This window comes from Anopheles moucheti, chromosome 3 (assembly GCF_943734755.1).
Source record: "Anopheles moucheti chromosome 3, idAnoMoucSN_F20_07, whole genome shotgun sequence".
NCBI classification, from domain to species: domain Eukaryota; kingdom Metazoa; phylum Arthropoda; class Insecta; order Diptera; family Culicidae; genus Anopheles; species Anopheles moucheti.
In genome coordinates this window covers 32524539-32551942 of record NC_069141.1, presented here as the reverse complement: position 1 = coordinate 32551942, position 27404 = coordinate 32524539, and the positions used below count along the sequence as shown (strand labels likewise).

At 44.8% G+C, this 27404-nt stretch overlaps 1 protein-coding gene across 1 annotated transcript; it reads left to right on the top strand.

The window, feature by feature from the left end:
• Positions 1-808: 808 nt before the first annotated feature.
• LOC128302096 (adenylate cyclase type 3) lies at positions 809-26774 on the top strand. Its single transcript, XM_053038822.1, has 18 exons — positions 809-1013; positions 2800-2971; positions 6142-6301; positions 6423-6572; positions 8592-8710; positions 14119-14230; positions 14906-15033; positions 15113-15271; positions 16049-16187; positions 18086-18187; positions 18506-18810; positions 19038-19125; positions 21030-21146; positions 23268-23463; positions 24569-24641; positions 24792-24864; positions 24968-25276; positions 25338-26774. The coding sequence occupies exons 1-18, from the start codon at positions 809-811 to the stop codon at positions 26343-26345; spliced, it is 3615 nt and encodes a 1204-aa protein (XP_052894782.1). The 3' UTR covers positions 26346-26774.
• The last annotated feature ends 630 nt before the right edge of the window (positions 26775-27404 follow it).

Below are 27404 nucleotides of genomic sequence, written 5' to 3'. Positions count from 1 at the left end.
ATTAACAGCTAAACCATTGCACTCCACCAAAGGCTCGCCGTGGCCGTTATTTGAAAGTCGTGTTAGGAATGTTGGATAAAAACTAAACATTTCAACTACAGGCCATCGGTTAACGAGAGCAAACTCGACCTCTCCCATCTCCCAAAAAACAGAAAAAAACCCAAACAGGATAGCTAACGGAGCGTGATAAAAACGACGGAGCATCCTTCCCAGTGATAAACATGTGATCTCGTTAATCAAACACCGAAGAGCGGAACCGAAGCTCATCGAAACAGGACGACATCAACCGCCGGAACCAGACGGAGTCCCACCGATAGCGTACCAGGGGACCCGAGAAGACGACTGTCCCAGCCTGCGCTTTGCACTGTGCGACGATGTAGCGGCTGTTGGCAGCGAACGAAGCACGAAAGCAGAAAAATCGCGCCTTTCCAACTGGCCGGAACATTCGTTAGCATTATCGTCAACATCATCGAGCGGCCGTCGCAACGTGCCGTGCGCTCGCTGTGGTTGTTGTCATCGTGACCGTGGCGTTGTGTATCGCGTCCGACAGTCGATCATTTTGTGTCCCCAAGCGACGGTTACGGTTGCGTGCGGTGGGTAGCATAATCATGCTGTGTGTGCATCGTTCGTCCGATATTGCAAACGAATCAAGGCAGCCCACGAGTGGCAAGTGAGTGTGTGTGAGTGAGTGTGTGTCAGCGTGAAGGTGAGCGTTTAGCAAGACACAACAAAGCGGAGGGTTGTGAGAGGGTGAGTGAGTGAAAAGTGAAAAATAAAATCACAAACGAAACGCCCCACGGACCCAACGATGGACGGCACGATAGCGACGACGGTGGGCATCAATCAGGCTGCTGGCGGTGGCGTGCTGCTGCCCGATGCCGTCCTCGACAAGCTGTACCAGAGCTACGCGCTCAAGCAGAAGCGGGTCGCCTTTACCTGCTATTTGATCGCCTCGATCCTGTTCGACATCTGGGCCATTGCGGTACCGCAGGGACAGAGCGTGGAAAGCATAGGTAGGTGTAATTGCAACCAACTACTCCGTCTGCTACCTTCTCTCCACCCCAAACGCCATTGAACGAGAAACGAAAATACAAAACACAAGCACAGACTGGGCAATATTTGTCTTGCAGATCAAATGAAGCTTTAGCAATGCAAGAAATGAACTTTAACCTCGCACCCGCACAAATGGAAGATGGAGACGGGCGGGAGAGGGATGGGCCGAAGTTTTCTTATCATTCAAAACTTTTCCAATTATTACGCAGCCATTATTTGATCCGGTTTTGCGCACTCAAGATGGTATTAGAAGATTTATGAACAAAAAATAAGCATTTTGAGTAAAAGGGGGCATTGACAGAGAGGAGGAGTTTTTTTGTGCTCTTTTAGTTGTTGAAAGGTTGTCCTTTTATGTGTCACAGTTAGAGTGTGTGAGAATTATCGTTGATGAGGGAATTCATGTTACAATTTAGCTGGACTCATGCAGGTATTATTTCACTCTAATCTCTCTCTTCATAACAAATTGTTCACCTTTTGTTTATATTTAAATTCTTGTTCTAGCTATTGTTTTTATGTTATTTAGTGACATATTGTGTTGTTATATTATTTTTTTTAAATACATTCTAGATACATTATACCTTTTTTAAAGATTTAAACAAAAACTGTATTTCAATATAAAATATCTTAGTCTAAAGTTCTATACTTAATAATTCCTCACTTATGTCTAAATCAGGATTTTGACTAACTGCATTTATGTAATTAATAAATTGTTTGAAAATCGCTCTTTTCTTGGTGGTATCAGGGAAAACTAGTTCTTCCCAGCTTTGAGCTTTTGTGCAAATGGATTGATTGGTTAATTTTAGAAAAATTTCCCATTTTTGTTTCAGCATGGGACAGGTTGCGTACTTGCGTGTTCTAGCGATTTTATTTCATTGCATTTTTCACATAATTCAGAGTTTTTAATGTTCATTCGTTTGAGTGTTTCGTTGTTGTGTACCTTTCCGTGAATTATATAGAAAGGTTTTTCTGGTTGCTTGTCATGTTACTATTGTGTAAATTTCTCCATATTTGCTTCCAATTTTAGGACGGGTATTGTGTACATATTTTCGGTTGTGGTAGTTGTCTTAAATAATGTTCGTAAATGCTCTCGTTTGATGTACATTATACGTACGACTTCCTCCAACTTGCGCTGGTGAATGCTAAAATATGAGGACTTAGTCGTACGACTGGACTTATATAAAAATAAATTATTGTAGAAGTTCGAGTTTTGTTTTTTGAATTCAACTTTATTTTGATCCCACCCTAACTTACTTACAAATTTTCTGCTGCCCTATCAGCGATCGGCAATTCAGTTAGTAATTTTGTAACATTATTATTTGTCAGTAATTGACTTTTGCCTCGCCGTCTACAAGCGGCATCGGTCATCAAATCAAAAAAATCCTGCAGGATGATAAATTATGGCCTCTATCCTTTAATCATTATTTGTTCGATTGTTGAGAAATGCCATTTTTTAGTTTTGTAGGCCATCTTTTAAGGTCTATAGATCATTCATATTTACTTACTCTTTTCTTACTTATTACTTACTCTTACTCAGTTGATTTACAATTCAAACATTCCATCCTACATCACAACATTAATTATCTTAAATCGTTCGATCGCATTCGGCCAATTGCATTTCTATTGCTTCTTTTCCTTCGTTGATCCAAAAACGAAAAACCACTTCACCTACATATCCTACCAAGCGAAGTGTACCCGTACGTAATCTAATCGTAACCCGTTTTCTTATCTTTACACTACGTCCACCAGCCGTCACCAGCGTGTTCCTCACCATCAACATCGTCCTGGCGATCGTGTTGCGCTTCTGCGGGCGGGGTCGCTTCCGTGGCGTCATATGGGAAATCGCACCCCATCTGGCGTGGCTGCTCGCCATTAAGCAGCTCTTTCTGCAGCTCTTTCTTAAAGGCTCGGTAACACCCAGGTAAGTGTTTCACTGATTTCTTTTCTTCTCCGTTGTGCTTTAAGCTCAGCGTAAATGAAGCGATTTTCATGGGTTGAACGAAGCGAGGGTTGTTTGTTGGTTGTTCTCGGTTTCTTTCTGTTATTTCTTGAAGCTGGCTGCTGCACTGTTTGCGTTTACGTTGGCATTATTTGATCCTGGGCGCTGGGATGCCTGGGCTGGGCCGAATGCAGGAAATGGGGATGAAGAATTTTCCACCTCCAGCAATAGCAGGAAATGCAGTCGACCGAACCAATCAAATCAATTCCTACGGTGGGTAAAGGCGGTATCGTTAGTGGTAGGAAGTCAGCAGCCATGATTTCTCTATTTTTCTTGCTCCGTGCATACTAACACGCTGTCAGTCGTCGTCAGTGTGTTACCGACTGCAACAAACGTACAAACGACGTAATGAACCTGTGTACATGGTCTCCCCCCCGCCCGGAAGAAAAGATGGCAACGTGCAGAGAGCAAAGGACAGAATTCCTGGCAATCGTCATTGTTGTCGCACAAATAAGATTGTGTTCCATAGAGAGCTGCCATAGTGTACGGTTCACTAAAGCTAAACGAGAGCACACGACAGCTTCTAAAATGGCCTCAAAAACGGGTCAGCCAGGGGATTGTGGAGTGGATAAGTGGCTTAAGAAAATAACAAACCCTTGCTTCCAGGAAGCTCAGCTTGAGGGAATTACTCACAGGGACACATGGAGCACACGTGCCGCACGCAGGGAAACATTTTCGGATGCTTATAGCTGTACGTGCTATCATTACAGCTTCACAGACTGCACAGTGCTCGGAAATTGGAGACCGATGGAAAATTGTTTCCATTTCCACTCGGATCGGCACCAGTGAAGCACCAGATTTGCCTAATTTCCTATCAACTGGTGAACTCCCAGTGAATGTCCTGCCTGTGCCTGTTGCAGCTTGCGCTGGAAAATTCATTACCCGGTACTGTAGCTAAATTGTAATTATTTCATCCCGTCATGCAGGAAGCTGGCAGTTTCGATTAGAGCGAACGATCGATAAGGAAACAACGGGACAATGTTATCAATTTGCAGTCCCACTCCACTCCGCTACTCCCCAAACATAGCGTCATTTAATAAACCCCAGCCCTCCAGTCGATTGCAATCGATTGTGAGGCAGAAATTGCTTCCTGTTTCCCAATGGTTGTCAAATCAATTTCACTCCAAAAGCTCATCACGCATACATAAAGTCATACCACAGGCGGAATATTCCGGGGTATTGCATCCAGAACGGAATGCTTCATAAGCGTGCTTAGATTGCGTACGTGCGCATACCCCCTGCGGGACTCGGTTGGTATGCATCGAAGCTGTTGCATCGCGACATGTCCACCGGTTTGGGGTGCAATCGTACGCGAAAATTAAACCCTGCGCAATATCCCTTCACCTTCATTACTGCTCACCTACCCACACACACACACACAGCACTCAATCTGCCAGGTGAAAAGCAAATATCAATTTTCGATTGACACAAGCGTTCGTATCAACCATCGGTAATAGCGCCACCAACCCACATTCGATGTTTTCCAACCGATCCTTTGCGGGAAAATGGAAAGACGCGGCCGAGTACGCTGATAAGAGGATGATTTAAAAGGATGAAAAATGTGCTTTCATCGTTGCGTTCGTGTGCAACCCATGTTTACCCCGTTTTTGTTTCTCGAACGAAAAGTGAGTCCATTAATTTTATTGACAGTGCGCTTGTAACTGTATCCCATCGTCAACGCCATCATCATCATCATCATCATCTGCTCGGTACATTTTGGCGAGGTTCTTGTGCAAATGGTTCCGTACGGTTGTTTGCCCATTTCATCATACATACCGACCACATATACACACACGCGCGTAGCAAATTGGCCTGGCACACTATTACTAGCTCCCCGTCGTAATGCGCGGTTCGTCAAAATAATGTAAATGAATATTCATGCCAATGCCAAAACGGAGACTCCCTAATTTAAACTTAATTATCCGGCAAATGGTGCGAGCGTATTCCGGCAAAATGTGAACAAACACGTCCACAGGGGACACAAGGCCGTTCCCGGGAACTGGTCGTGTGTGTGTGTAATTTGTTGGTACGCGGTGAGTGCGTGTGTGTGTTTTCTTTCTTTCGTTCCGTTCCATTCCAGCGTCTATTTTTTGGACGAAAAAAACGTTACTTCATTGCTACGGTAGTTGTTTTGGCACCGATGGGCAATAGGTGTTGAGGTGGGAGTCGCTGATAGTCTAAAAAGCTTTCCGTTTATGATAATTTAGTTAGCAATGGTGTGAGTGCTTTCACACAGTAATATAGATGATTTTTCGCACAGGCAGCTGAAGCTGAAGAGGTATGATAAACGATTGGCTATTAATATCATTTTACGTGAAATAATGCTCAAAATCATCGATTTTTTTCTGAAAGGAAATTCTGCCTGATTTTTCACGTAAAGTACGTCTCCTTCTATCTATCTTCTATCCTCAAAAGTTGGTAATATACCCTTGGGTTTGAATGATATTTCGTTCATCTTCTAACCCATCTTACCCTTACTGTTTTGGCGAATAAGTCAACTCCCTGTTGTATATTTTATAACAGAACAAAACAGCATTAATCATTATCTTTAGGCGTATTCTAATTCTACAACTAAGATCCCCAAACTGGTGTCCGAACTTCACCAACAATTTCAAAACTTTCCAATGAATAATCTTAAACCATTCATAATAGCATCCCTGCTCGAATCTTCGAATCCTTCAGAGCTCTCGTGCAAAGAAAAAAAGGGACCTGCAAAAGTGCAAAAATAATCAAACTTAATGCAAAGGCAGTTAAGCCTTGGTGTAACCTTCACCCTTTCGACCCACTCCTCCATATCGCCATACAACTTTAAGGAACGCAAAGATTGCGTGAATACGGTCAACGCCGAAACGAAATCCTCCGGAGTTTCAAATCCCAAACCCAATTATTGCCTGGTGGAATTATATCACCGTGCCACCGAAGGGCCGCTGCGAAGGGTGTGAAAGCCGAACTTCTTTCGCCAAAGGTTGTGTCTTTTTATCGCTTTATTTTAGGAAGTACTCTCTTATCCCGGCAACCCTGCCTCGGTAAAGCATCAAAATATAGCCAAAAGATCGGTAATATTTTATGGTGTTTTCTTTTCCACTTTCCAGAGATTCACTCGGATGGGCCGTGTTGCTTAATTTTTTAGTATACGTGACCTTGCCAGTGCTGCTGAAGTACACCGGGATTCTGCTTGGGCTCGGCTCGTTCGCCACCTACGTCAATGCAATTATCGGGCTGGCCAAGAAGGAGAACTATTTTTGGGAACAGGTAAGCAGACAGGTTTCAATATCCCACCTTATGGAGATCTCTTTCCTTCCTCTCTTCTTAAATTGTTCAATCGTCTTCTTTAAAAATAAATGCAAGAACCTGTATTCCATTTCTTCCCCAGCAAGTGGCTAACGTGCTTCTACTGATTGCCGCCACCCTTATCGGGCTGCTGTGCTACTTCTTGGCCGAAGTGAAACAACGACGAGCCTTTCTCGAGGCGAAGCAAGGTCTCGAGGTGAAGATGCTGATCGAGGAGCAGTCAGCCGAACAGGTCAGTAGTGTCAGTCCGGTGTGTGTGCGTGTGCGAGTTACGGAAGCTTCGGTTTCAGCCCGGAATGAGGTTTTAAAATAAATCAATCATAAGCCAACCAACATTCTGAGGCTTGATTTACGACCACCCGGCGGGGTTGCATCCACATTTGTTGTAGGCCGGTCCTCTCCGGCATTACTCCTTCAGCTTCTTATTTCCACGGGCTCCCACGAGTTCGAAAGGGAAAACAGATGCCGTATGGCCAAATTTGGCAACATGCAAGGGGCAATAAATCAACCAAGCTTTCAAGCAAGCCAACACGAACCCGAAGCGTACGAAAAAATAAGTCAGCACACGAAACGACTCCCGTTTTGGGGTGGGATTGTTCTGCTGTGCCTCTACAATGATGCCTGTAATGCTTGCGTATGCGTGTGCTCTGGTTGCATTGGCCTTTCGAAGAAACAATCGGCCGTGGTAGGAAGCTAAGCAACAGCTGGGTTACGATCGATCGGGAAGCTTCATGCAACCGAATCCATCAATGCCCAACCGTCAGTGATCGGCATGGGAAATGGGTTGCAATCTATTATTCTTCCCCACAATATGGGTACGTTCGAGATTCGGTTTGATTCAGATTCAGACGAAGTTGCGAATGATTTAAATATTTGATTTGACGTGCATGTGTTTTGTAAAGAATGATGTTATTCTTTATGTATGTTTCAATTGGCCGATGAATTATAGTCATTTATTATTTGCTGAATAAGGTGTTTAGAGAAGTTATATGTGTAATGTTAGTATAACTTTTGATCAATTAAATTTAAATTGATATTCAAAACTTTATTAAGTTACACTAACATAAAATTGTGACTTAAATGATTTGATTTTGCCTTAAATAATAACAGTAACATATTTTTCTTGGCTGGAACTTACGCAACTATATGCTATTGAAGTTGACATTAAACGTTCATTAACCCTCCTAAACGTTTCGGCATATGTCAAAGGTCGTTTCTAGGTGCGTCAATCTACAAACTCGTCAATCATGCCAATTAGCGTGAGATACCGTGAAGCTTTTAATTATTTCAATCCAGTAGACTTTGCGTCAGCCGTTTTAAACTCATCATAGCTTTCCCATGCCTTTGGGCTTACGTCCACACAAAGGTGGATCAGTAGTGAAACAATTTCACCTCCACTTTCGTCACACGGCTCGTAAAAATACCCACAATTCTGGCCGATTTTTTCCATCTATTTCCGGAGAAAAACAACACATCGCTTCAACTATTCGACGCAAGGTCGCCCCGTATACAGCGTCCCATTAATCGGACACTTTGTGCGAGACTCGTAAAAATACTTCCCCACACTTTGTGCTGGGGACACACAGCGAGCAAACCCCCGGGCAATAAGTCTGCTCCGGACGTCCGTAAATAGTCAACACTTTTTACTGCAGTTAGAAATTGAAACAAGAATGCGATTCGATGGCGACAGTGATGGAATGGAAACAGTTTTGGGCACGTTTGGGCGCAAGGATTGTGACGGTGTGACGGCTGAAAACACGGTTCTGATATTGTGTTTGGCATCGGCATCCGCTTTGAAACTGTTTTTCTTAACCACGGTCGCCGGGGGGGGGGTGGTTTGAACATTCGTCACAGCGCGCGGTTGCGTTGGAGAGGGTCGTAAAACAAAAGTTGGTCCGTTTACGCTCGTCCGGTTTGCGCGAATAGATTTGTTTGAGGGAAAGTTGTTGTATCGTCTGGCGAAAGCACTTCCCAACTAGTTTACTTTAGCGGTACTTAACCCGTCGGCAATACGAATGGATTTCTTCTAATTGAATTGAATGCAATGTTGGAAAGTGAAGCGAATCGAAGAAAGGAAGTGGGAAAAATAGCAGAAGAACACAAGTTTAAGGCAATGCAGAACAGATTGCAGAAGTAAGAATGCAGATTACTTTCACGTGCAGGTTCAGGCGGGCGTATGAATGGAAATTTTCTTAACGAAGTCGAGCCAAATCTAATTTAATTTTCCCTTCTTTTTCAAACCCTTTCCCAGGAGCGCCTGCTACTGTCGGTGCTACCCGAGCATGTTGCGGTCAAGATGCGGCAAGATCTCGGTTCCACCAACTCGGAGCAGTTCAAGAAAATCTACATGAGTCGTCACGAGAACGTCAGGTAAGGGCAAGTGCACGACCTCTGCCACGTGCTGGCTATATAACGCATACCGTACGGTGGATGCGTGTGTAATCGTCCCACTCGGACCAATCGAAACCGATCCGTGTGGAACGATAAACGCACCGAGCGCATTTATCCACACTCCGTGCTGTGGTGGCTTTTGTCTTCGCGAAGGGGGAAAAAGGGCACGGAACGCTGTTTATCCACGATTTTGAATGTCGATTGCGTCATCCGAAGGCAAGAAGGAGCAAAATAATTCACGCCAAAAAAAACGCAAGTTGAGGTAGGTTTTCCACCCCCCCTCACAGGGTGGGGAGACAAAAGGCCACGCGCGGGAGCTCAACGAAATCTTCAACTCAAAGAAAATTCGACACGAAAATAAACATACCAACGCTTCGGGGGATACTGCCACGCTCGGGAAGCCGGAAAATCGAAGAACAAATCATAATAATGAAACATAAGTAAATAAACATGGCGGCAAGTTTTGACAAGCGATCGTCAAGCACGGTTCCGTGTTTTGGGCGATAGGAATGGAAACCGTTGTCGTTGAAGGGGGGGGGGGGGGGCTGAGATTGAAGCGATGGTAAACGCTACCACTGTTGTCTTCTTGTGGCAGATTTGATAACAGACGGTATGCGATGTTTCGTTGCTCGGAAAAATCCCAAGCTCTTGAATCAACCGAAAGAGGAAACAAATGGAGCGAAAATCAGGACCCCTTGGGGGTGATGTACATGGAATTGTTACTCGATAAGGGACGAATAACTCGCAGCAAGGGTGACTCTATTTCCATCGCTTTCCTTTGTGCTCTCACAACACTTACGTCATTTTCGTTAGCTGATTTTAATTTTAATCGAAATTCTTTCGCTCAAGCGAGCAGACCGTGCTTTGTGCAAGGAATCGTGCCATCCACGATGTCGCAGTTCGGAAGCCTGGATTTTGTTTCAGTTTCAAATATCAACCCGTTAACTAGATTTCCACCTCGTTGCCGGCCGGCTTCCCACGCACCGACTCGTACCGCATTAGCATCCTTCCGAGGAAAATCAATCAATGCCTAAAACAACCCTTGGGTCTCCGTTGCGGTGGAACTTCCCGATTATTTACAAATCGAAGTGTGGAAAAAGGATTACATCCGTTGCAACTCAACTTTTTGGTTTCGTTCTGAAACAACGATCCGTACCATTTGGATTGCTTTCAGCAATGAAAATAATCCTTTTTGTCGGAACGGATGGGAGTAAAAACAAATCTGTTCCATTCCCTTTTTGTTTGTTCGTACCAGAATGACCAAGAAACTCACAATGGTTCGCGGAAACAAACTGTTCGGCAGGGCAAACCAGGCCAGTTTTTGTGCTGAATATTGCATGAATTTAGGCGTATCGGGCATTGCATTGCATAATTTATTTTAAATTTTATGTTTTACATACGTATCACAATATGTGTAGAACATACCATTCCGTCCAATTGACAACAATTTTAGCGATATGAATAAAACACTTTGAGAGACAACCTCCTCACTTGATAGTCGTTTTGGACATTAACACTCGTTTAAAAATGCAACGACTACAGTTTTGCAATTTGCACAGCATATTTATTTTGTAACCGAGCAAATATCAGCATTTCCGTACGTACCAACATGTCTGTCTACCGGGTGGAACATGAGAGGAGTTCGACACGTCCTCAATGGTTCGTGACTTATTGACTTGCCGGTTAAATTTGTGGTCCGATCGATCAAATACGTTGTAAAGTTCTTCGAGCTTAATTGGATGCCCTCATGGCATGCGTGGGCAAAGTGGATGAGGTTGTTACGTCGGTTTTTGACACACAATTTAAATGTGACAATTTCACTATCCCTTGCTCCCCTATCTTTCCCAGCTGTCATGCGTTTTTCCGGGCCATCGCAGTAGGCGCACCCGCCTAAGTAAGAAATAATTTAATTACACCCGTTTCGGGAACTTTCGGCGAACAATAACAACTAGCCCCGTTTCTCAACGTGGCGAGGTTCCGATGGTGTAATCATTAGGTGCCTGCAAAGTTTTGAACCTTTCCCCGTATCGGTTTGGACCCCAAGTTAATTGAAGTGACGCTTAAACACGGAAAAGCTCCTACGGCGTTTGGTAGACGCGAGCTGTGTGTCTGCGTTTGGGTATAAAACAAGGGACACTTTGCCATGGGTTGAAACGCACCAAGGCAACGAATGACAGCATGCCTTGCTTAAGCCGGATGTTGTCACTGTTTGCTTATGGAACGGCCAATTTAGCGGGGACTGAGGTGTAGCACAGACAAACCCACCGAGACACACACCCAGAGGAAGAAACAGGAAACACACCGATGCGCACCTTTACACGCGACAGCATCTCCTGCTATTGTTTGTTTAATAAGTTATGAAGAACCGCAGCAGCAGCAGCGGCAGCGGTAACATCCAGCCAGCGCGCCTGGACCTTTTGTCAAGTGAAAAACACTTTTCCGAACGAGTACGCTCCATCGTTTCCCACCAGTCTGCGGGTCTGCAAGTGACTGTGAAAGTAAGAAAGGAAACAACCTCGCGCTTGTGCGCTCTGCAAACAGCAAAAAGCATACCTTCAGGCGGATACACATGCCTGGTGCGAAACCGACCATCCACGGCCATGTGTACAGCCGGGAGTCATGTCAGGTACCGGACGTATTTCTTCCCAGGATCATCTTCCCCGGAAGCGTTTCCTGCAGCGCGCGATGCTTTCATTCGCCCAAGATGATTGCGACACGATTGTAAGGAGACGGCACACACACAAACAGCACCCGAAGGTGCATGAGGTGAAGTTTTGTTCGGAAAATTAAATTATCCTTCTACGCCACAGTGGGAAAATTTCGTGCATTGCCTTGCCCCACCGTGAGGTTGACTGTTGGTGAGTGATTCTGGGAAGGAATAAAAATTGCTAACACCCAAGACTTTCTGGAGGTTAGCGCTCGTTGGCATCCCACGCGCCATTACACGTGTCTGGTGGGCAATTTGTCTCTCCGTGCTCAGACCGGTGGAAAATCTTCGCCAGGATTTTTGTGTACCGGGCCGGTTGGTCGATTTGGAAGCTTATTTTCGGTAGCTTTTCGGTCGCATTGCCTTACTCATTTTATCGTTGTGATTGCTGAGGGTGATTTAAATGACAAATGAGGCAAATATCTTTGTTACACCTTCGCAACCGGTTAGAAATGATGTTCTAAATTTACCTGCAGGTCCGTTGAATTTTATATTAGCTGACTGGGAGTTCTGTCGGGTACGTGGATTAATTTTTAAAAAGAAAAGATCTTTTCTTGCAAAGTTACCTATAAAATGTGTACATCATGGAGTACACTGCTTTCTATTTCACAACAAACTATGCTACCTCTTCTCGCATTGCACTAAATGCCAACGTGCAGCACCGAATGCAGCACGTTCTGGAGCTAAAGGAGCAAGTTTACTTTGCACTTTGGGCTTATAGAACGAAACCCGCCATTTGGCTATTCTGCTTAGTGCAGCACTATCACAATGGGACACGATGCCGCAAGTAAACTACAGTCGCGGTTTTGAGCCCTATCGTTACGTGGACGGGTGACGTTGCATGCGTACGGCTACGTTTCGCCTTAAGCGTATAACAACGGTATGAATAACCGACAAAAACCGCAAGTCTCAGCATGTAGCGCTAGCGTAACGGGGAACCGATGGTGCATTCACGCCGAACCCAATACTATTTCCCACGCCCGTAGGGCACATCATAAGGCCCGAAAATAGGAAGCATTGGAATGATGGAAAAGGTTGCCAAAGTAGCAGTAGCTCTACAATGCCTGCTAGCACGTCAATAGTTAGCCCCAAAGAAAAAACTTTGGTAGCTGTACCTGAAGGTGACACGATGTGGTGCATGCTGGTAGTTGATAATTTTTCCAATAATCCTCTTACGTACGATCGCTGGAAGCGGAAGATAACGGAAAACAAGTTCAATGTTCGATGCTAAAATATTTTGCGGAGGCTGCACATAAGCTGTGGTAAGCCCGATGATTGGGCGACGCAGGGAAGATCAATTTTGCGTACCAAACAGTTTAATAAAAAATGCATTTTTTATAGTGTTCAGACTCAAAAGTGAGCTTAAACAAGGAAAACATGGTCGTTGAGCTAACTTTTTGGGGGAAAGAGAAGATGATGTTACACAGATTGCATACTTTGAGGCTAATTGAAAAACCGACCATTGCGCCTAAAGTAATGCAATTCTAATGACAAAATGAAAAGTCTAGTCAAATTCGTCAAATTTTGATATAAAGCTATAACATTATTCCTAATCTCTAAATAAGTCACATGAAAAATGTATTTTTAATCTGAATAATCCATCATGCACATGATAAATGTTTTATAATGCTCTTCCAACTGAATTAATGAGTAAAACCCTTTCCAAATCTCTCAAAGTCAGCTTCACACAATCGAGTCTGAAATGGACCAACTTTATCCAAATGATTGACAACGGTTCCACTGTTGAGATGAATTAAGAAAAATAGCTAAATCTTTTTTCCACACCATAACACCAAACTCCATGTGGTGCTTGGAAGAATGGAGTCAAGGGGTTCAAATTATATTGCACTAAATTCCTTTCAGCCTGAGCGCGTACAGAGCGGTGTAGAAAGTCGAAAATAACCCACTGCTACAATTCTTCTCCGGTAGGAAAAGTTTCCCAGTCGTATCTTGCGTTACTCCCGCCGGCTATCGTAATCCAACCACCTGAGCAAACACTGCCAGTACCCCAAAAATGATGATTGTTTGTTCATCATAATGCTAAGGGTGAAGCATGTTTTGCCGGTACCGCTCCGGTCTGGTTTATTTATTTGCCAAATCTCCACGCAAAACACGAGCGGCAACACAAACAGGTCGTTAGCAAATTAGTGCCGGCTCGCTACACTTACTTCGGTTTCGGTTTTCGCTGTGCGCCCGCTGGCCGTCGGTTTTAACTAGCACGTTACGTTTTGAATGTCGTGCGGCATGATTTAGTCCAGTGTGCTCCAGCGAAGAGACTGGGCGGCCGGGGATTCTTTCCCCTAGCGAAAAACCATGCTCCATGCGGGAGATGGCTATAATGGCAGGATGATTAAATTTAGCACAGCATGAGGGCGTAGGTGCCGCGTGCCAATCGATCATAGGTCATGCGTTTTCAGACTAGTTCAATGCACGGTTTCGTGCATGATCGATGGATGAGAGTGAAAACACATGTCCGAATGTTTTGATAGAGAGAAATGGGATGAAAAATGAATAAACAATTAATTTTATTTAAATTGAAACAAAATATCCTTACTATATGCAGAGGCAACGTCGTATCAACGTATCATCCTCGTCAAAGGCGGCGGAAAATCATTAGCACCACATTTAAGATAAGACATGATAAGACGATGTGTGTTTTTTGTCGCATTTTTCCTTTCAGCATACTGTATGCAGATATCGTCGGCTTCACGGCCATCTCGTCCACCTATTCGGCTCAGGATCTGGTGAAGATACTCAACGAACTCTTTGCTCGCTTCGACCGACTCGCCGAGGTACGTATGCAAGTGCTTCTTGCCACCTTCCGGACGGTTTGTGTGTGAGTAGGTGTGTCTGTGCACCGGGAATCGTTGTTCCTTGTCTGATGTGTCTTCGACTGGGTTGAAGCATAAATTAAATTTCGTAGACACCGTGACACATGGGCTTTTTGTTTGCACCGGACAGACATTGGGGGACGGAATCCACACGATCTGGATCTGGATATTTATGTCACACGTACGCTACGGGAAGGACAGACACGAACGAACATAAAACATAATATAAACCCAGTACAAAAGCACATCATCCAGGCGGAGACTCGTTCGTTTCATTTCTCTATTACGCCCTCCCCCAGTTCCGTTTTTCTACTTCCTGTACCGAGTCTCCGGACGAGGGAAAAAGACTCCGACGGAAGTGTATGGAAAAAGCATTACGTTTCGGTCATCACCCATCCAACTCGCTTTCGAACAACTGGAGCCACTCGTGGACGGTTGAAAAGTTTTTCTTTATATTCTGGGGCCTTTTATTTTCTTTTACTCGCCGAGTATTAGCACCAGAAGTGGATTCGAACTAGTTAGACAAGTAGACTTTTATGAGGACTTTGACGAACTTTGCACGTTGAGGCCTACCACCGCACACTGTTTTCTTTACCTTGAGCTCAGTTTCTTTCTTCCTCTCGTTTTTTTCCGCAGAAATATCAACAGCTGAGGATAAAAATTCTGGGCGATTGTTACTACTGCATCAGTGGAGCCCCCGTTGAGCGGCCGGATCATGCCGTCCTGTGTGTGCACATGGGCCTATCCATGGTGAAAGCGATCAAGTAGGTACCGCACGACACGAGTCCACCGCTCCATGCCGTGGCATTTGCTTATTGAATCTCCTTCACGCGAACCCCGCAGGTACGTCCAGCAGAAGACTAACTCACCGGTGGATATGCGCGTCGGCATACACACCGGTGCAGTGCTGGCGGGAATTCTGGGCCAACGGCAATGGCAGTTCGACGTTTACTCGAAGGATGTCGAGCTGGCGAACAAGATGGAATCGAGCGGCAAAGCTGGGTAAGAGAAAAATAAAACCAGGCCAATACTCCCCTGTTCCTTGGATAAATCCCTCCCCAACTGGGACGGATATTTGCCTTGGGAAAATCTACATAATCGTGCTCCCGGAACGAATCGCAAATCGCTCCCGAATCGATTGGCTTGATGAAAAATTACTCCATGCCTGGGTTTGCCGCTCCAAGCAAACAGGACAGCAGGAACGATGTGGGAAGAGGCGTGTGAAGGTTAAAGAGCTTTTTCTTCTGCCAAAGATCAATCCACTTTAATAGTCGAGTTAAAAATGGACGTAAAGACGAAGAAAAAAGTCCCGTTCGCTATTTCAACTTGTTTCAACACTTTCTTCTTTCCACCCCGAGCTGGATCCATTAAACTTCTTATCTTAATCAGTACCAGCCAATTTTTTTATGTATGCTAAAGAGCTTCAAGCATTGCTTTCCTTCTTCCCAAGGTTGACTCATCAAACACTTCGTTTTCTTTTCGCATTCCTTTTACGTCCCCGGCAGGGAGAAAAAGAGTCAAAATTGCTTTTTTCGTTTATTCGTTTCGTTTTACCAAAACGCCACTTGCTTAACGTTTAAGATCGTAATATCCTAACCAAATAGCATTAGACAAAAGAGAGGAAAAAAAAACTTCGCCTGCAATATGATTTGCTGTGTCGGTAAAGCTCCCAGCGAGCCGAAAGAAAATAATTCCAAATGAAAACTCATCATACTATACCATTTTCCCGATTTGTCCAACTTTTTCCCTTCATTCTTGTTCGTTTACTTTTCCACACAGCCGTGTCCATCTGTCGGAAAAAACGCTCGGCTTCCTAAACGGTGAGTTCGAAGTTGAGCCGGCCTATGGGGAAAAGCGCGAGGAGGCCCTCCGTATAGCGGGGCTTAAGACGTATTTCATCGCGAAGGTGCTTAAACCGGTAAGGAATTATTATCATATACAAGATGGATGATTTTTTCCCGTACTTTGCTGTGGTTAAAAACTTTTCCCACGCGCGCAAAGATCGTTTGCGTTTAGGTGGGTTTATGGTGCCGCTCCGCACTACACCTGCTGCGCTCATTCGTGCGTGTCCATAAATATGCTTGAAGCGCGCATCATCGCACGGTCGGGCAGAAATCTAATCACTGTAAGCACGCATGAACTCGGTACCATTTATCACATTTCCTTTGGCCGCCTATAAACTGCTACTGCCAGCTTTTCGGCGGCATATCAGGCTGAGGCAAAATGTGGAAAATCTTCCCACCAACCAAGTACATTCCTAGGCTGTAAAATACCATTTTCTTCCACCCAAACATCGTATCCCATCAGCGCTTGAAGTGTGCCCATTATCGGGGCACTGGCAATGCTGTTAGCGGAATTTGATTTCACATTTTCATTCAACCATCAATTGATTCGATAATGCTTTCGACACGATCCTGACATGCACGCGCACACCGACACCGGCATTGAGGAGGAATGTATGGTTTTGATGGAGAGTTGAAGCTGGTTTTGGCGCTTTCGCAAAAACTTTTCCACAGCACATCGTAAAGACGAAAGCATCAACAAATCTCATGCAACCGCTCCTGCATCGTCTCGCCGTTTGGTGTGAAATTGAACATAAAACATTTCCGTGGTGCTACACCGCAAAAAGCGACTGTCGCAAGTGTCCGCTCGCAAAGACACCACATCGACGATGTGGGATATTTTGCCTCATTTGAAGCACCAATTTAAGTACTGCTGCAATGTCAAACATGACACGTTGGTTTTTGAAAAACCGCCCAACCTTAACGTCTATGTGGACAATCTTAAAAACCGAGCGTGCTGGAATGATGGCTTAACTTGGATGGCGAATCACAGCCCAACAAAAGCTTCAACCTTGAGGGTCACCCAGGATTCATTGAGATGTTTCTTACCGATGCGGAACCAGGGGCGAAGGACACGGGCAGGACTTTGTACTTCGTGAGGCTTATTTATGGTTCGAAAGCTTCACTGTTCCCAAATCACCGAAGTTGACACAGACCCCCCCTGTGACCGGTGTACCTTAAACGACGACGACAGGCTTAACGACGTAAGCGGACAGTATATGTGTCCCGTGAGACAGTCCCAGACGTTAGTCCATTAGTTTTCATCGAGACATACCGCCTCTCCGGTACGCCGTCCACAGTTCATGATTAATGCAATTACGTACAGAAAAGCATTGTCACCCGGTGGCCGTTGGCATGGAACGGTACAAATCATCCCACATCCCCGAAGGTCAGAAGTTGTTTCGCTTGAAGGACGAATTAAGCAATACAATTATACCGAATTCACATCCATATTTTGTTCATAGTTTTGAAAAGTGAATTAAAACATCTAGTTTCAGTGTACCGAAATATAATTGCATAACTTTAGGGGCTTTCATCTTTTTGCCTAAAAGTATGCAATCCTAATGACATATTATTCAATTCAACTCATATCTTGAAACATTTGCTAGTTTCAGTTAGAAAAACGAGTGACAAACGTTGGTATTATGCTAAAAATAACAATAAATGTTGTTTTCTATCGAAAATTAATTACACCATAGTCGAAAACCGTATCGGTGATAAAGTACAACGATTGTCTATTCGCGAGAATTTAATAAATCTTTGTGTCTCATACTTTTGAACTTGTCCTCCTGCGCTTTGGGCGATATCACAACGAACTGTCCAATAAATATGATGCTGATCTCATTTCCCTTCCCTGCCAGTCAATCTTTTCCCGAAAATGATGCTGACGGCTATTGTTCTTATTTGTATTTCATTCCACGCTACCCATTCCTGCGGACTCCTCGCACAACTGTACCGGGATGCTTCGGCTTAGTTCTGCCCGTCGGAGCACAAAAATGGTTCGGCCGATCCGAAGGATGTGGTCATCGAGGCGGACGGACCATCGGAAATCTTCCGCGAGGAGGACGACCCGAAGGTAAGCTTTCGAAAGAGACCGGGGAACACCGAATGGTTGGGCAATTAATTTTCATTGCAGGTTACCATGGCCACAGCTTCCACGCGCGCCCTTCGAGTGTCGTCGACGCTTGAAACAAAACCACCCCCAGCTGCACTCATTGGTTATTGGTCGGAACAGGCGTTATCTTCTGCAAACGACTACAATCGCCCTGTCTTTGAAGGTCCCGAGAACTCGTATTGCATCACTTCGCTCGTGTTTTCGGAAGAACGGCACCCGAACCGGGGCTAGATGTGGCATTAATTCTTGTTTTGCGTTTGCTCTCATCCTATGCGGCAGGACGGTAGTGAAGCGAACGGTGGTGGCGGTGACGAACCATCGACACCGGGCACGGATGACAAGACGGACACGTTGGAGGACGAGCAGGCATCCGAGGACTACAAGATGCGCCTTCGCAAGGAGCTCGTCAGCCGGGACGGGCACAGTGAAATCAGCAAGGATACAACCATTTTCCTCACGTTCAACGACAAAACGCACGAGACGGCCTACAACGAGTACCGGGAGCCGCACAGTGCGGTACCACTCCTGGCTGCCCTGCTGGTACAGTTTGTCGCCATCCTGTACGCTCTGTTGGTTCTTCCAAGGTACGGTACCACGCCTCCGGAACGAATTGACTTGTTTGTCGCCCGTTGCTGGCGTTGATCGTGAGCAATGTGGCTACTTTAATTAGTTACGGAACCGACCTTCCCGTGCCCGTAACCTGCCGCACAAGGGCTGGATATATTTTTACGACTTTTGTCACTGTGTTTTTCGTCCTTTTTTCCCCAACGCAACCACCAATGGACCAACGGGTTTCCTCGACTAAATGCAGGACAGCGGTGCACTTTGAAATTGTGATACCGCCACTAGTGATTATTTTCGTGATGGTGTTCATTTCCGTTGCCGAAAGTCTTACCGGGGTGAGTATCCTCTTGTACAAGTTCAAGATTCCTTAGTAAACGCTAGAAACTAAATGAAAGCAACAGCTTAATTAGGGCAGCTTATTAACAAAATCCCAACAAATAAAAGAGCCTTTTATGTTAAAATGTTCAAAGATCATGCACTTTACTTTCAGAATTCAAACGCAAATGTACTTAATTACCAACAGAATAAGAGCAAACTAAAAGATCGTTTAAACATCCGTTTAGTTACTTCTGTGTCAGAATCGGTTTTTTATTCGCTCTCTTTTTAACACCCACTTCCACTTCCTTTACGATTTCGATCGATCCCACCCATCGGATACGGCGAGTTCCCCCAGGAACGGGTAACTTCCTTCAGTCTCATTAATTTAAAATAAAGTGACCGTAACGCTCAACGTCTTCGCAACAGCGAGAAAGTGCGGCGGAGACAAAGGATGCCTCATAAAATCGAACGATTCGAAACTTTTCTTGTCGTAAACTTTCAATCGCTTTCGCGTTATGGCTCCACGCACCATATGTCGCTGTCGCTGATAGAGCGAGCTGGTTAACCTCAGCCAATCGTTAAGCATGGGAAGCAGGCAGGCGGTGGACAACAAAAAAAATGATATCGAATAATGCACCAAACATGCTACTAACGATAAATAACGATTTTACACCACATCGAGCGAACCGGGCATCACGCCACCGAACGGGGAACAATCGTTTGACGATCATTTGGTACGAACAATGGCGATGATACCCGTACGGTAGCGAAACACCGCGTGAGTGGAAAAGAAAACATGGCCACCGTTCGGGACCTTGTCACACGGGAGGTGCTGCCAGTTGACAATATATAGTGCAAAGGATAAACGACAGCCGGACATGGCAACTTGTTCTCATTTTCGCGCTACATCCCTTTGTGCGTCACGGTTCCTTTCCGCGCTCTGTCTCTCTCTCGCTATCCCTTATCGGGTGCAAGAGTTTTGCGGACCATTCACTTCCTTCCAACGGGCGTACTGACAGCCTTTGTCCTAAACGGCGAACAGTGTGATTATTCGTTCCGTTTTCCAATTCCTCGAACGACTCCTTCTGCGCCAGTTGAAATCTCGCAGCTGGAACAGCATGTAATTTTTCTTGCACCATTTATCTATTCAAACAAGTGGCGAGAGGCGAGTGGGTGTGTGTGTGTGTCTGTCTGTTTGAAAAGCGCAGTAAAAATTGAGCAACGTTCACAGTAATGGTGGAAAGCGTTGCATAAAACGAGCACATATAAATCATCTCCACTGGACGGTGCGCGTGGGGTATTCTTTCATATTACTTGCACGCGTCCGGCTGCTGCTGCTGCTGCTGGTGTTGCAACAAAAAATAGGGAAATAATTCACTCAAATGCAAATCGTGGACGTGGTTGTGATGGAAAAAGAATAACTTCCCGCTGCATTCCTCCTTTTTTCCCGTGCTTATCGTAGCAAGGATGGATGGGGTGGTGCAGGTCTCAGCATATCCTCATTCACATTCGCCGAGCACCATCACCGAATGAATACCGCGTTGAGCCCTCACCGCTCTGTACTGGTGATTTATTTCAGTTTTGCTCACTTTTTTTCCCGGTGAGCCCCTTTCAAGCCTTTCAATGCACTGATCAAACCCGTCACCCGTCAAAGAAACTTGCATACAAAATAAGCCAGTGGCTGGTGCGGTAATCCTGTAATAGAATTTTCCCGCTCCCAAAGGCTTACCCCCACCGAGAAGCGGAGAGCTTAAGCATTGTAAAACGACACCACAGAGAATTAGAGGGTGATTTTAGCTTTTATTGCATTGTTCCACTCTCGTGCCGCCTCACACTGTGTGCCGTGCTTTGCTACCCATCCATGACAAACTCGCTTAACACTTTCGAACTCCGGTTTTCCGGTTTTTTGTTGTTTTTGCAGATTCTACCGGCATTCATCACGCTAAACAGCAAACGATACAACGATAGTACCAGCTTACGGAAATCTACGGCCATCATTATCGTCCTGCTGCTGGGCGTATCGAACGTGAGCGACATGGTAAGTAGCGGTTCGGCGGCACTCCCACAGGGTGGGTTTGCAGCTCCGAAGGGAGAACGATTTACGATTGGTACGGAAGTTAGTATTTACCGACGCTTTGGTGGACGCTAGCCGCAACACAGTTTGCATTTAGATAAACTTCGTGATAAGAAATCGATCTCCGTGCGGCAAGAATTTAAACCAGTTTGTGTGGGCTTATTCCGAGCTGACCCAAACTGGAATTCAATCAGTTTATGGAGTAAATCGAGAGTGAAAATGGAAGTAAAACAATTGCAATAGACCATATATAACAGGTGGGCTGATAATTGTTTTTCCTTTGACAGTAAAACATTTTTTTTTGGTCAAATTTGGCCATTTTGCACTGAGCTTTCTCATATCCAAATACTCGTGAATGATATGTTACAAAAAAATTCTTTAGACATCTTCAGGGTGTCAGCTATCTCGATCAACTTCACATAATGGTTGCTTTTAATAATTTTGTGAATTTTTTAAATGTTTTCTTCTGTAACCACCTCTTTTGGGCGTCGACTGTGTTCACCATCTTCAGGGCTCATTATACCACGTTAAAATTTAGCATACCAATATTTGATGGTTGAGTTTGGTGGAGCAGTGTCCAAAAACTCTTCATCAAGCCAATTTTTGGCTTCAACTGTATTTTTACCTTTCAAAAATTAATACTTTATCATCACGCGAAATTCCTTCTGTTCGATGATTACCCAAGTTGCATCACACAAAATACTCTAGCCTACTGGGTTATTGTCCGAGTGCTGTCAAATTTTGACAGAACTCTTTTCAAGGTTGGTACAAACTAAAAATGGTATGGATTTAAATCTACTAGCGCGATCTATTTGTTATTCCCAGTTTCCCCAGTTATGTCCCAAACAATTATTAGCCGACCTGTTACATTAGTATTATGTGTTTGCATACTTTACGGCGGTTGAATTCACCTTTTTTTTTTGCAGGACGTTGTTTACCTGCAGTTTGATATTTAACCAGTGGAATTGGTTAAACCACCAGGCGTCTCCATTCAGGCAGAGTCTAATAAAATCGAACGTTGAAGAGAGTAATTTGTGTATGCCCTTACTGACTCCATCCGCTACTTAAATAAATTTAATTTTAACTAAAATGACGCTCCTTTATGAATGCCAAAAATATATAATTTATATTCAAGAAGTTTTAATTAACGAGCTATTGTTACTGGAGATGTCAAACTATTCCAGTATACGGCGCCAATTTGTTCAACACGGTTTATGATCCTCGTTTTGTTCAGAATAAGTACTGTTGAGTAAACTTTATCACCATATTTATAACAAGAGTTTACGACGACACGATATGGTAACGAGTCTTTCGAATTCTTGGACATTGATTATTGCATTTGAACAGAATTCGTTACAGAGTTGGTACAAACTAAAAATGATATGGATTTAAATCTACTAGCACGATCTATGTGTTAGCCCAAACAATTATCAGTCGACCTGTTACATTGGCAATATGTGATTGCATACTTTACGGCGGTTGAATCCACCTTTTGTTTTGCTGGACGTTGTTTACCTGTACTTGAACTGGTAAAACACCAGGCGTCTCCATTCAGGCACAGTCTAATAGAATCGAACGTTAAAGAGAGTAATTTGTGTATGCCCTTACTTACTCCATCCGCTACTTAAATAGATTTAATTTTTACTAAAATGGAGCTCCATTTCGGATGCCAAAAATATATAATTTATATTCAAAAAGTTCTAATTAACGAGCTATTGTTGCTGGAGATGTCAAACTATTCCAGTATACGACGCCAATTTGTTCAACACGGTTTATGATCCTCAAACCCTTTCGTTTTGTTCAGAATAAGTACTGTCGAGTAAACTTTTTCACCATATCTATAACAAGAGTTTACGACGACACGAAATGGTAACGAGCCTTCCGAAACGTTTTTTTGAGACAGATTTATTCTTTATCTTTGGACCAACAACCTGTTTGATACGCTCAGAATAAATCCTGTACCCTCATACGATAAACACGACTTATAGTGGTATAAACATTAATTCTCTTTATAACTCTCTCTCTCTTTCTCTTTTTTCGATCGACATGCTTTGCATACTAATTCACCACTAAATCCCGGTACAGCTGGCGGCCTCTTACAGGACACCACTAAGCCTCAACATTACCAACGTGTCGTTCGCCTCGACCGAGATGGAACCGGCTAGCGTGTGTCTATTCCCGTCGTACTTCAGTAACTATACCGTTTTAATACTAATTGCCACCTCAATCATAACGCAATTATCGCATCTCAGCAAAATTTTATTAATGATCATCATAACCGGTAAATACAGCCTTTCTCTTATGCTTCTGCTCTTCGGCGTGCTCCTTTTCCGCAAACCCAACTTCCCCTTCCCACAACCCTCATATTGAAACGTGCCAAAGCGAAGGGATGATGTTGGTCAGGATCACATTCACACACGTCATTTACTGCATTTAAGCATCCGGACGTGAGGTCATGATTCTCGGCGGAATTGGAAAATCGTCAAGCGTCTGCAAATCGGTCTCACATACGCAATGTTGCAAGTGCAAGTTATTATGCCAATTGTGCCTTCCCGGGTTTGAGTTGGTTTTGTGGCGCTTGATTAAATTTATTCATGTCCTTCTTGCAGTAGCCGGAGGACGATTTCTGGCCTGTGGGCAACCCATCGACTCGATGTATTAAACAGGATGTGCATTTGGAATGAAAAGAACCTCAAGATTAGTGCCGTTTTGCAATATTCAACAGCGTTTACCATTGTTCCTTGTGTGGGACGTACAATGTCTTGCAAGATGGAACGCTTCCGGTGGAAACTATCTATCTTCCACTCCACACAACGACTCCCCGAGTAATCCACCTGCCCGCAACATCCTGTTCTGCATGCTTCTTTTGATTGCTTTGTTCGCCACAACTTACTTTCGAAGCCCTCGTTTCTTCGTCCCGGGTTTGCATTCCAAGTGCTCAAGCGAAGAGGCAAACAGGGATTTATACTTTACTGAATAATTTCTACTGACCATCATTAGCACAAACTAATTAAAAAGTAATAGCTTTACGGGTTCGGCGAAGACCAGCCGTCCAACCGGGCGTGCCTACGCTTTGGTTATCTGCCTACTTTTCGTGTCCGTATGCTGAGGAGGACGACCTGCACTTAACCCTTCCACCAAAGGGACAATCGCGCTCATGCTAATCGACGTGAGCTATGAGAAAACCTATTTAACTTCTTGACCCATCATCTCTGTAGTCGCCGGTGGAGTTCGCCTATCCTTATTCTATCCTTCCTCACACCTGTCCCAATCACCTGAGTTCCACACATCCACCCAAGACAACATCTGCTGATATAATTTTATCTTATTCACCATCTTTCGCCACCATCGCCAATCGGTGGACCCCGATGGAACTTCCGAAACAGCAATCCATTGCTACGTGAATATCTTCCACCTGGACGAAGCATTCCGAAACGAGGACTTTGGCATTCTGAACGTGTACGTATTGGCGGAAAACGAGAAAACAGGTCCAGTGTTTTCGTGTATCATTCGCGAAACAAGGCCCCCGTCTTGCCATTCCTGCAACATGTCGCCTTGCCGTGTGGTTGTTAGTGCTAATTGGGACTTTCGTTTCGTTCTACTCCACAGCTTTCCACTGCGCTACACGCTGTCCGCGCTGCTGGTTGCCGTCACGATAGCGCTCTCCTTCCTGGCCCGACACGTAATGATTTGCCATTCCAAACATTAATCTCCCACCACCCTGGGTGGTTGCACTAATTAAGGTCTGTTGCTTTTCTTTCGCTTTCGTTTACCGCTCCGTTTAGATCGATAAGGTAGATCGTGTAATATTCATGTGGAAGACGGAGGTGATCGATCAGAAGGAGAAGGCCAGCGATATGCGACGGCGGAACGAAGCGCTCGTCTACAACGTCCTGCCGATGCACGTCGCGGAACACTTCATGGGCAATCGGAAGCGGTCGCACGACGACCTGTACTCGCAGAGCTACGCCGAGGTGGGCGTACTGTTCGCCAGCATGCCGAACTTTTCCGACTTCTACTCGGAGGAAACGGTCAACAACCAGGGGCTGGAGTGTTTGCGCTTTCTCAACGAGGTCATTTCCGATTTCGATGCGGTAAGCTGATGATATTCATGGTTGACCGTACGGCACACTGACCATTATCGTGCTCTTCCAGCTGCTGGAGCTACCCCAGTTCCAGGACATCATCAAAATCAAGACAATCGGTTCCACCTACATGGCGGCGAGCGGCCTAAACCCGTCCCGCATCGTCAAACCGGAAGATCCCGTATCGGTTCGGTGGGCGCACCTTGCCCTGCTGGTGGAGTTTGCGCTCGAGCTGAAGAAGGCCCTGCAGGGCATTAACGAGCAGTCCTTCAACCATTTCGTACTGAAAATGGGCGTCAATCATGGGCCCATTACGGCGGGCGTGATTGGTGCCCGGAAGCCACATTACGACATCTGGGGCAACACGGTGAACGTAGCGTCCCGGATGGAGAGCACGGGCAAAGCCGGCGCCATTCAGGTGACCGAGGAGACATGCCAGATTTTGCAAACCTTCGGATACACCTTCGAACAGCGCGGTCTCGTAGCGGTCAAGGGTAAGGGTCAGCTGATGACGTACTACCTGCAGGGTAAGGTACCGCGACCGACCGGTCCAACGGCTTCGCCCATCCTGCAAAACGTAACCGCCATGGAGACGGTCCAGGAGGTGGACGAATCGAAAGAAAGCCCACCGACCCTTGCACCGCCAACGACCGACGGTTCCTCACCTGCCCACCAGCTACACTCGATGTCCTCCAGTACGACCAGCCCGAACAGCGTGCGGCTCAACCAGGAGTATGTGGAGATGAAGGCATCCAACAACAGTACGACCACCACGTTACAGGAAAGCACCAAACAGCAAGCCAGCAGCACCTTGACGGTCGTCTCGGAGAAAACTACCACCGCTGTCACCAACACCATCTCCAGCACAAGCAGTACCAGCTCCACCATCGAAACCACCGTCAGCAAAACGGCCCAATCGAGCGTACGGTCGTCGGCACTGTACAATGGTGGCGAAGCGACTCCGGCGGACGAGAGTGACGCCCAAACACCGTTGCTCGACGGTAAAAACAGTACCAACTCTAGCTCGCACCACTTCGGCGAGGGCGAAAAGGATGCACTGTTGGAGAATGGCTCCTAAGGAGTAATCGCCCCCTAACCAGTCAATAATGTTCCACCTTCTCCGATAATCGTAACATAGTGGAAGCTTTAATGGTGAGCGAATGGCGGTGTGCTGATATAGAACCTTGTCCCGCTCGAATAATCTCTTCTAGCATGATAAAGCTACCAAACTGGGTTGGTTCGGTTTAGACAAGAAATGGAAATAGTTTTGTTTGAATGAGCAAAGTGTGTTCGTTGTTTATCGTTAGCTAAATCTATTGACTAGTCAAAACATTATTATTACTATTTTTGTTTGGAGCTGAATGTGCTTGCAGGACACTCGGAAGTTTTGTTGCCCTGAATTGTCTTTAGATAGTTGACCAATAGTGTTGGCTGGTGTATTTATTGAAAGGATCTTGTGAAACGAAGATTTAAAAGACTGCCAGAAACTGATATATACTTACGTTAGTGACTCCAGCTCGACTCCCCTCCCCCCTGCGAAATACTTCAGTACAATCATTCATTATTAGTTTTAGGAGGCTGCGTTACAATAGTGCGAGTTCAAATATTTGCTTTCTGTTCTCAAAGAACAACACTGATTTTACTCAAATGATATAATGCACACACGAGCGCTGTGTGGCGGAATGCATTCCACCGAATAAGTAAACACCGTACATGGCGATACGTTTATGATACACGGGTTTGTTTCTCTACCGGTGACGCACACTAGTTGATCTTGGTTGTACAATCTCATCATCTGTAGTTTTGCTTAACGGAACGTGAAACGTACATATCTTATCACATTAAACGCAAGAGAAAGCTTAACAATGGATCCATACAGGAACCTTGAAAAATAAATTCTTCACTGGACATTTTTATCATTATCTTTACGCACAACCGATTTATTTCAAGAGAAATGAAAACCCCAATGTATTTGGTTAACAAAACGAAGAAGTAAAAACAAATAAAAATTCGAAACGAAACAAAAATGAAACACCAGTTTTCAAGAAGGAAAAACAAACAACACTCGATTAGAAACCAAATTGGCAATAAATTCTGTAAGGAATGAAAGAAAAATCTAATAATGCAGCAAGAAAAA

Excerpts from the sequence above, each read along its gene's own strand:
- LOC128302096 (XM_053038822.1), top strand. The coding sequence starts at position 809 with ATGGACGGCACGATAGCGACGACGGTGGGCATCAATCAGGCTGCTGGC. Across the intron at positions 2,972-6,141 it reads AAAGGCTCGGTAACACCCAG|AGATTCACTCGGATGGGCCG; the intron begins GTAAGTGTTTCA and ends TCCACTTTCCAG. Across the intron at positions 8,711-14,118 it reads AGTCGTCACGAGAACGTCAG|CATACTGTATGCAGATATCG; the intron begins GTAAGGGCAAGT and ends TTTTCCTTTCAG.